At 43.3% G+C, this 10,881-nt stretch overlaps 1 protein-coding gene across 20 annotated transcripts in view; it reads left to right on the top strand.

Moving 5' to 3' along the window:
* LOC127001132 (PDZ and LIM domain protein Zasp-like) overlaps nucleotides 1–9,722 on the top strand; it is a 99,634-nt gene extending 89,912 nt beyond the window's left edge. For 17 of the 20 annotated variants that reach the window (XM_050865412.1, XM_050865397.1, XM_050865395.1 and 14 more), the window contains 5 exons: nucleotides 4,333–4,609; nucleotides 6,570–6,756; nucleotides 6,997–7,117; nucleotides 7,309–7,424; nucleotides 8,669–9,722. In XM_050865412.1, the coding sequence (XP_050721369.1) occupies nucleotides 4,333–4,609; nucleotides 6,570–6,756; nucleotides 6,997–7,117; nucleotides 7,309–7,424; nucleotides 8,669–8,755 (788 nt within the window). In that variant the 3' untranslated portion in view covers nucleotides 8,756–9,722. Of the gene's footprint in view, nucleotides 1–4,332; nucleotides 4,610–4,711; nucleotides 4,782–6,569; nucleotides 6,757–6,996; nucleotides 7,118–7,308; nucleotides 7,425–7,927; nucleotides 8,142–8,668 lie in introns of those variants that run through there. The other 3 variants (XM_050865376.1, XM_050865349.1, XM_050865334.1) reach the window with 3 other exon arrangements.
* Nucleotides 9,723–10,881: the final 1,159 nt, after the last annotated feature.

Genomic DNA, 10,881 nt, shown 5'->3' with positions numbered 1-10,881 from the left:
GGAGACATCAAGGGCTTATATATATATATATATATATATATATATATATATATATATATATATATATATATATATATATATATATATATATATATATATATATATATATATATATATATATATATATATATATATATATAAATAATGTCCGATACATGCTGCTCCTTTACATAAAATATATACCAAAAAAGATCTTCTTTTTTCTTTTCTTTTTTTTTTTTACGTGTACGCCTATTGCGCCGGTAGGCTCTCTTGAGGGGCCTGGATGGTAGTCGGCCTCAGCCCGTCATGGCGCAGCCACGTGTTTATAGTGGCGAAATGTGTTAAAACACACATTGCCACACTCCCCCTCCCCCCTCCTCCTCCTCCTCCTCCTATCCGATGGGAATATAAAATCCTCTCAGCAGCAAACAAAAAAAAACAAAAAAAATGTTGAGAAATATCATACACGCAATAAACATGGTGGTGGTGGTGGTGGTGGTCATGAGAACCTGATGTTCCTTTTTCTAAAGTCGTAAAATGGAAAACAAATAGAAGTGGAACTATTTTTCTTCGCTATTAAACACCAGACGAAGGCAGATGCGAGATTCATTAATGACACCGTACAAAGCGGTGGGCGTATTTACTTTCATCAGCGTGCTTATCGCCGCAAGCCATTATAATTTATGAAGAGCTAACAATCACGATTTCATTGGCGTTGTTGAGCAAAAGGTTCGAAAATTGTATTGATCGCATAGCTTTTTAGTCATTAATTGTTTTCCCTTCTAATTAATATTTTATTATTGCGCACGAAAGTTATTTCCTTTTTTTCATTCAGCATCGTTTTGCATGACTCATGTGCATAATACGACGAGTCTGTCTCCTTGCGGCTCTTTACTACGTCCACGTTTGTCTCAATCAATGTGTCCGTCGTGGTTCCTTTTGATGTCTAACTCACGATTCCTGCGATTTCAAGTCTCAATGTATCTCACGATCCTAATTCACATGTGTGATAAGATACTTTGTTCTCCATGTATAGCACGTTAGCGACTCACTGTTGCTCCTCGCGGGGCCTTCTTTGGTGTTCATGTATCCGTGTGTGCGTCCGCGTGCCTCGCCGTATAATAAATGGTATGTTCGTCAATTTGCACGCACCATTACAACTAGTGCGCATGCCAAGATAAGACAAAAACCAGGGAATCTGACTTGGAGTTTCAAAATGATACATTCTCAAAGTAGACACTAGTATAACATTTTTAAACCTCAGCTCAGTTTTTCAGTGTTTTTTTTCTAGTCCCGAAATGAGTATTGATTGTAATGGTACCAATATGCACGAACTGGCGAACACACCTTATGACCAGAATGTCTCCGTTAGTGGCGTGGCTCGTTGCGCATCGCCGTCCCGTGTGAGTTCGTCTCTGCGTAGTACGTAAATCGCCGCCCCATACCTATAGCCTGTGCGTGGCCTCCTATAGTCAAGGGATCGGGCATAGGTGTTCTCATTACCGTGTTTTCCAGAGTTGTTTCTGCTCCCGTCACAGGTAAATCCAGTTGCTGACGTATATTTTGGAAGGGGGAGGTAGTGGAGGGATGTCAGACACCTGAGTATAGTTTTTTGGGGCCATCCAAACACTAAGACTCTCCACTATAAGAATGATCAAAGGCACCCGGAGATATTTTCTTATGTGCGGGAGATCACCCTACTTAATGGAATGATTAAACGTACGCATGTTTCTCATAAACTTTAAAATTCTAAAAAATAAATATCTACTAAAGCCGGTTTTTCCCCTGGATAGAGACGAGCGACTATCCAGGAAGCTTCATAAACTGTGTCCAATATAAAAAGTAGAGTGTAGCTGGATTTACCTGTCTGGGTGGGTGATGTAATGGAGCTTGTGCAGGGTATAATACGGTGCTTGAGACTTGTGGCTGGTGTGTTTCTGGCTGCCGTGTGCAGTGTCGCGTGTGCTTGCTTGTGCCCCCACCCCCCGCCTGAAGGGCTCAAGTGTACTCCTCACCCTCGCCAGAGAGTGTTAGTGATCGCTGAAACACTTGGTGACAGCTGGAGGAAGGAATGTCTGGCTCCCGAGGCCTGAATGACTTAGAGCGCTAGCCTGGTTGACTGATTATGACTGGGCAATGAACTTAAGATGTCACTGGACTGGGACATGTAACCTGACGAGTCACGGTCTTGATACTCGAATGATTCGTGTGTGTATGTGTGTGTGTGTGTATAGGTGGGTGGGTGGGTGGTGGTGCTGCTTGGATGAGCCACCACCACTGCCATTGTCATCACCAGTCTTTGTGCAGTAGGGTGGTGGCGTGGCGCGAGGGCTCTCATGCACGCCACCACTGGCACAAGCAAGCACTGAGCGGTGGTCTTTGCACCGCTGCTGCCCCTGGGTGCTTGGTGCTACACTGCTGGAGCTCACTAACCCACGTCCTTGGGTGTACCCCTTACCTCTCTACTCTCACCCACAACACCCTGCACGCCCCACACAACACCCCGTGCCTGGCCTGGCCTTGCCCCCTGCTCGTACACTAACGCAGTAATCTCCGTCGCCTGCTTCCGACACACCTGATTCTGCGTCTGCCTGTGTCTGTCTGTCTTTCTAATTGTCCGTCCGTCTGGCCTCCTAACCATTTTTTTTCCTCGTGGCTGATGCATGAACCTCATAGAGGGAGTCTTACCAGACGTCATTTTTTTGGACGGAGGAATTCCTCTTTTTTTGTTAAATAAAGCACTTTTTTTGCTTTTCAATTAAATTATTAATATTTTTTGTCTCGGCTTGAAATTTAATAACAAGACAAACTGGTGGTCCATTTGTTAAAAGTAAGTGCATGTGAGTTGTCCAGGCTCTGGGAGGGGGGAGGGGGGTGCTTGGAAGGGCCACATGCTGCTTGGTTTTGACGTGGACTGCCTAGTTGTAAGAAGTCATTAAGTCATTTAAAAGTCCCTTATAAACTATTACTTTGTCCCGCCCCTCTAGGGATGGCCATTAATTAGGAATTTCTTCTTTTTCCCCGTCCCACTTTTTTTTTTGTCTGGTATGGTACTTCCCCAACTCCTCCACCTTCTCCTCCTCCTTCTCCTCCTCCTTCCTGGGCTTGGCATCCTTATTCCACTTCTGCTTCTCCGCCTCTCGCTTCACCCAACACCGAACATAACACATGCTGGGTCACCGGGAAACTGTACTTGTGTTTACTGGTGTTGTGTTGTCTTTATTACTATTACTGTTGTTGTTGTCCTTGTTACTGTTATTGTTTTCATTATCCATTCCTCCTCCTCCTCTTCCTTACCCTTCTACACCGACATATCCTTACTTATCTGACACATCTTTCATCTTCCATCTGGATTTGTAATCTGATACAACTGACCGTGATATGAATGTTGCTGTATGTTTGTCGTAACTCGATGATCAAACTCATACTTATAACTTGACAAAATCAAAACACAAAACTCAACAACTCAAAACCGTGCACACAACTGTAATAATTTTCTTTGCATAACACATGGCCTTCACTCGCTACTCCAAATGTCACTTACACTTTTTTCTACTTTTCTCTGGGTAATTCCACTTCATGAATTAACATATGATTTTGGGTTAAACTCGTTTCCATTACAACTTACTGTAACTCATTAATGTATGGATTCATTATGGGTGGGTGGGTGTGCGTGTGTATGTGCGTATGTGTGCGTGTCACTGGTCCCTCCCTCATCACACACTATACCGGGCTCAGGTGGACCGTTCTTGTGGCCGCCGCCCAAAAAGGTGGAGTCGGGGGAGGAGGGGCCCCGCACCCCCTCGTGGGCGCCTGCGGGTGAACCCGTTAACGTTCCCAAACCCAAGTATATTGGCGGTCCTCTCCCCAAGAGGCCACCCCTCCTCCCCACCCCTCCACCTCCCAAAGATTACGATAGCATAGTCATAAAGGCTTCCCCTTCCGCTGCCACCCAGCCTTCCGCTGATCCCAAAGCCCACCCCCTCGCTTTTGCTTCTGCTTTTGCACCCGCTCATGCACCCGCTCCTGCCCCTGCCCCTGCCCCTGCACGCAAGCTTCCCGCCTCACCTGAAGCGAGCAAGGCACCTCGGCCAACGGTTAACGCGAGCACGCCCACCGCTAAACCCGCGATCACAAAGCCCGTCACTAGCAAGCCTGCTGCTTCGAAGCCCATTACCGGATTCAAGCCCGTGGCAGCTCCCAAGGCAGGTCCCAAGGCACCCTCCTATGGGTTCAAACCCGTGTCCTCGCCAGGCCAAAAGAATGGGCCTGCCCTGGGTGCTCCCTCGCTGCTTGCTTTCACTCCCATTCCTCCCCCGGCTCCAGTTCCTATCGTTAATTCTAACCCAGCTCCAGCCCCCAAGCCTCCAGCCGCAGCATTTGCATCAGTGCCAAAACCTGCAGCCCCCAAGCCCCCTGCTCCCACAGGCCCTGCTCCAGTATTTGCTCCAGCTCCTGCCCCAGAATTGCCTAAGCCCTCGCCCCTGCCCAATCTGGGTGGCGCTCCAATGAAGGGCGTGGCTCAAACCAGCGGGCAGAAGCCCGCCCCTCGTCGCGGGCGTGGCGTGATGAACCCCTCCAATACCGCCAGGATACCCATCTGTGCTGACTGTAACCGCCAAATCAGGTTGGTGAGCCCGGGCCCGCGTGACGCCCCACGTGTTTGGAGCATGTTCGTGTGTGTGTCTATATGTTGTGACGTTTGTTGTCCCCTCCTTCCCCTGGCCAGGCACAGTGACGCCCGCCGCCACCAACTCCTCAGAGCCCCCTTCCTGCCAGGCCTGCAACAACCCCATCAGGTAACACTAACACTATCCTCCACCTTAACCAGACACACTCCCACTACCAGTTCAGTATATTACACATAGACTCATTGTAGACCTTAGCCGTATATAGCTACTATTAACAAAATCATGCATCATAGTAAGCAGGATAGTGACTGATGGATTGGAGACGTGTAGCATATAAAGTAGTGAAGGTTTATGTTAGCATGTGCCATATCTAAACAACAAAAAATACTACTAATGAAAACTTACTAACTCAGGCATGATATTATGTACTTATTCTTAAGACTTTAGCCAGTGATCAAAAGTCTCATCTTCACCCATGGGTCAACAAGCTCCAGGAAATGATTTTTGGATCTGAATTCTTGTTTATCTATTCTAATGGTATGTCTGAATCAGTTGTTAATAGGCTACCTCTTGACAAGGGTCACTGTGTCATTAACCTATGTTTATGCGACATTGTAATATGATGTAATATAGGCCTCTGGAGTATAGGGAGAGGTTAAAAGAGCTAAATGTTTTCATTGGAGAGGAGATGTCTAAGGGGGGATATGATAGAGCTATATAAAATGTTTTCAGATTGCGATTACTTAGATGTGGATAGTTTCTTTACACTAGAGGAGGGAAACAGGACTAGGGGTCATGATAGGAAAATTAGGAAACAAGGGTGTAAGTTGGATTTACGAAAATATTTCTTTAGCCATAGGGTGGTAGATTTCTGGAATGCATTGCCAGGGGGGGTAGTATTCAGCAGTAGTTTAAATGTGTTCAAAAAGAGGTTAGAAAAGTTTATGGATGAAAAGATTTGGTAGGAAGTAGTGGATGGGATACGGGGTAGATGACGAGTGGAATAGGCTGGGTGGCCGTGTGGTAGCTGGATGGGGCAGGATTACTGCATACAGGAGATTAAATGGGCTGGGGAGGCGGATGATAGGAGTTGCACTTCCACTCGCGGTGGGTGGACAGGGGCTGCCAAGTATAGGCCAGTGGGCTCCTTGCAGACCATTTGCGTTCATATGTTCATATGTACGAGTATTACCACAAGAGGGTGGAGAAAGGTTTCTGTTGAAGGGTATGTACATACATATTTTACTTCACAGGTGAATGTCAGCTACAATTTGATTACTGTTTAAAATCGGTATTTCAAAAACCATATATCTTTTACATACCATAGTTATTAGATAAACACTACAAACAAGCTTCTTCTATATAAGTTTGTGTACCCCATTTTACTCAAGTACTTTACAGAGACCATAGATGGGGTTGTAAATCATCTGAAACATTACCTTTCAATTGGTGGCAATGTAAATGTAAAAAGTACTGTAATTAACAAATATTTTTATCTATTTAGTAACATATAAAGATTGTACTTGAGTAAGAAAAAATGGGCTAGAGCTAAGCTTGAGCATCCTCAGTAATGACTCAACATCATTTCAAAATACTACAAGTCACCAAGTATATTGCACAAATAAGGCTGACTGCTTAAAATGATGTACAAAGACAACACCAGCAGCTTCATGAATGGCCTCCTCTCATCACTGCAGTTCACAGTGCAAAGGGAAGTCCCAGCATTATGTAACCTTTCCATTTTCTTTCAGCATAATGATACATAATAAACCTGCTTCCTCCTCACCTTCAGACTTATCATAAAACTCTCATCATCATCTAAGCATAATAACTACAAGCACCAAAAACCAAGAACAGTACACATGCAGCTACATCATTAATTAACACCAGACTTCAACAATGTTATAAAAATGTCTCTATGCTTACTGTGATACTAAGGCTCTGATGTCCTGTCAGGGGTCCCTTCGTGTCAGCCCTGGGCAAGACATGGTGCCCCGACCACTTTGTGTGCTCTACTGCCTCATGCCGCAAGGCCCTCATTGACATGGGCTTCGTAGAGGAGCAGGGAGCCCTACACTGTGAAGACTGCTACGAGAAGTACCTCGCCCCCATCTGCGGAAAGTGCGACAAGAGGGTGAAAGGAGTAAGTTGACATGCTAGTTTTCATTGATGTTTGTTGGATTGGTTTGTGATCTCAATGTAAGGTTCTTTTATTCCTTACTAGTAGCATATTATACATTATAACAGTACGTATTCTCTTTCCAAGTTGGCAGTGCTCTTCAAACAAATTACCTATACCTATACAAAATTTGTGTAGTAACTAAACATTTTATGAATTATTTTTTAGGACTTTAAAAATATTCATATAAATCCTATTTTTCAGGACTGCCTGAATGCTGTGGGCAAGCAATTCCATCCTGAATGTTTCTGCTGTGCTTACTGTGGGAAGGTGTTTGGCTCAGGTGCTTTCTACCTGGAGGATGGCCTGCCTTACTGCGAGACTGGTGAGTGACCTTGACTGAAGCCACATCCCTCCCACACTCTAAGGCACAAAGCTGAATATATAACTGACTGGTGGACTGGAATTCCCCTAAGCATATCAATTACAAAGGCAGAGAAAAACATAGTTGCGAGGTAGAGATGATCTTTCCCTATCATTGAAACTCTTAATCAATACAATCTCCTTTTCTGACAGACTGGAATGATCTGTTCACAACCAAGTGCGTGGGCTGTGGCTTCCCAATTGAGGCTGGTGACCGCTGGGTGGAGGCCCTCAACAACAACTACCACAGCCAGTGCTTCAAATGCTCGGTAAGATTCCACACACCTCCCTCTCACTACATATACTCAAAATGCACTCCTAAACCTCCCCATATAAAGCATATCCCTGTTCCTCATCCCTTTCTCTATCCACTCCTGTCTTTTCCATTTAAGTTGTGTTTTCTCACCCATGTTACCAGCACACCCTCCTCACCCTCCCTTACAATCCCCTCCCTCACTACCTACACACCTACCTATCCAATATTTTATCATTTTTCACCTTTTCTTTCTGTTGCAACTTCTGATAACAGCAAGCTTTGACTCCTGAAGTTCTTCTTTTCATAAAGAAAAGAAGCTTCAATTCATGGCCCACCAGTTTCCCTCTCCTGTCAACCATTATTCATCAAGGTGTATACATATACAGTACGTACATTAGATAACATGCCACTACTACTACTACTACACACACACACACACACACACACACATAGTCACTTTAGTCCTGTTACCATTGCTAAAAGGAAATGTGTTCTCTGCTCCTATCCCTCCCACAGGTTTGCAAATCCAATCTTGAGGGCAAGAGCTTCTATGCCAAGAATGGGAGACCTTTCTGCAAGTCTCATGCTGGCCGCTAGACTCCAACCCTGGCAATTCCTCTCCCCTTCTCTATCTCTTTTTTCTTGTCTTGTGCTTTTGTTCTGTGTGCCATGTTGCCTGTGCTCCCTCAGAAGGCTATTCATCCAATGTGTTGTGAGCTACACAGTAACCTAGAGGAACACAGGAAATGTGGCTTAAGCAATTAGAGCTTCATAGAGTTGATTTGGTGATTTAAATAAATGGATAGGTCTTCTAGACTTTTAAATCTGTTGAATAGTGGAAGTGTTTTCCCATAATGTATTGGTTTCAAAAGTATCTCTTACTTCTAGCAATTTAGACAAGATTAGTTCTAATCCTAGCTAACAGGTTGTATGTATTCTGTAAATCAAACACACTACCACATGTGCAACAGTAATAATATAATAATCTGGATTGCAATAAACACATTACAGACATTTAAACTTCCTTGAGCCTGATCTGTCCTAGGGAGACGAGTTTGGCCTGCCTGCCTCAGCCTTCCAGTCAGATGGAAGACTAAGCCACATTCACTTCCTCCAGTAAAGCTCTACACCACAACTTCTCACACTTTTTACCTCCACAGACAGTAGAACCACTAAGTATGTGCAGCACAACATTAACTGTCATTAGTCTATGTGTAGTGTGCCATGTTAGAGTAGTAACTAGCCTCTAACCTGCAGAAATGCCACAAGAACTTGGAGGGCCAGAGCTTCTTCGCCAAGGGTGGGAAGCCCTTCTGCAAGGCCCATGCTCAGCGTGGGCTCTAAGCCACACCTCATGGTCAACAGAGTCCCTTGAAGCCCCTAAAAGGGTCCTCCTGCTCCCTCCTTGAGCAAAGTCAAGAAACTGCCTACAACAACAGTATCAGCAGCACTGCCACCAACAAACAACTCAGTTTGCACCTTCGCTGCTGGAAAAAGCAGGAGCTGCTTCCCTGCGCTAACATCACTTATGGTCATCTGCTGTGGTTAACATGCTTGCTCTCAGAATGGCTGTTTAACAACAAATATTATTTATTTGTTCCTCAGTGACAAGGTATATTTCCAGCCTTATTTGTAACTAATGGTGCCTATGCTATAATGGTGATAAAAAAATCTGTGCCTTGAGTTGATTCTAGTATATGATAGAGTAAGGAAACATGAGCTTTACTACCTAGTTTAAGGTTAATCAGAGCCAGTAAAGTATAGACAGTGATGTCTGGCCTAACCCTCACAACCTCCTCTGCTCGTCACGATTTTGTTGCTTTTTGCTTGTGTTCACCTTGTTCTTTACTATATTATGTAACCACGAACTGTGCACACATCTTTGTCACATGATAATATTGTATATAAGAATTAATCTATATCAGACTTATTTATCTTGACAACATATAATATGTACGACAAGAATTCTTTATCCCCAAGTCTTAACTTGGCTATGCTTGCTTAGCCTCCTGAATGCTGTGTGTCTCATCTCTACCATTTTCTCTTATGTTTAATGTTCATGGGTTCAGCTTGTGTGAACTATTAAGAACACCTTGCTTGCCATGTGGCTCTGAGTAGGGGTCACCACCCTGCTGGCCCTACCACTAGGGTGGGGCTAGCATGGATACGACAATTAGTTCACTGAGGCTGATCAGAATGAAAGTTTTGAATATACACTCTGAAAAAAATTTGTCTTGAGTGCTTATTGATCTTCTGATTATTTCTTGCTCCTTCCCCTTGGAGGGTAAATTAATAAAACTAGACACAAATATGCCTGGTTTTGATCTTGATGTCCTCAAATACTCCCTTCATTTGTATGTAAGCCTGGCATATTCATGGCAAGACACACCTCAATGAAACAGTAATCTGCAATGTTTTACATTATAGGCTGATATTTGTGATGAATTTTGAATTATCTACATGTTTCATTGCAATTTTTCTTTCAGACCATTTAGGTATACTTTTATATTTATTCATCTATTTATTTAGAAGAAACTTTTTTCACACTAAATCATTAAAGTGTGGAATAATGCTGGTGATAAAGGACTGAACTGATACTCTTCAGCGCCAATTCATAGTATATTTTTAGAATTGTTATTCTGAAGGCATCATACAAAGAATACATAAAATTACATACATAACATGTAAAAAGCTGAGTCTCGGGTAAGTGCTTCTAAAATCAATTCATGTATACAGGACAACAATATACTTTAATGTCTCAACTTGCCTGTTACAGATTACTGGAGATGCCTTCTAACTAGAGTAATGTCTGCTGTAAAATAAAATTTTAGGATAACTGTCTATGCCTCTTCTTGACAGGGCTATTTAATAAGACTGTGGGACATAAAAAATACAAAAATAACAGGATTCCAGGTTACTGATTGCATGGATACCTGAAAGGTGATGGGCAAGCAACCTGCCACCTATCTGTAGGTTACCCAAGACCTGACCAGAGGCATGCACTTTGCCTTGTATTTACCTAATTGTATTTACCCAGTTGTAGTAGACAGGACTTGAGCTACACTAGTTTGGTTCTCTCTCTAAAATTATATTTGTCTGATTTTTCCTTAATTTACCACACACCTTACCGCCACCACTTCTAATTCATTCCAAGTATTCATAGTTCTATGAGGAGAAACTGTACTTCTTTGTGTCATTGAGACGTGTCCCTTCTCTCATTTTTTTCTTGTCCCCTTTACTCCTGGACTTCCCTTCCCTTTTTAAATAATAGATCATTGTTATTATCTGATTCCTCTAATTCACTCATAAATTTATATATTGTAGTCGTCTCTCTCTCTCTCTCTCTCTCTCTCTCTCTCTCTCTCTCTCTCTCTCTCTCTCTCTCTCTCTCTCTCTCTCTCTCTTCTTTCTCCCAGTGTTATCAGCTGTATTTCTTTTAATCATTCTTCATAAGTTAGGTCTTCCAGTTC

The sequence above is a fragment of the Eriocheir sinensis genome, chromosome 2 (genome assembly GCF_024679095.1).
Source record: "Eriocheir sinensis breed Jianghai 21 chromosome 2, ASM2467909v1, whole genome shotgun sequence".
NCBI lineage: Eukaryota > Metazoa > Arthropoda > Malacostraca > Decapoda > Varunidae > Eriocheir > Eriocheir sinensis.
The sequence above is the reverse complement of the archived record's forward strand: the minus strand, read 5'-3'. Positions and strand labels throughout refer to the sequence as shown.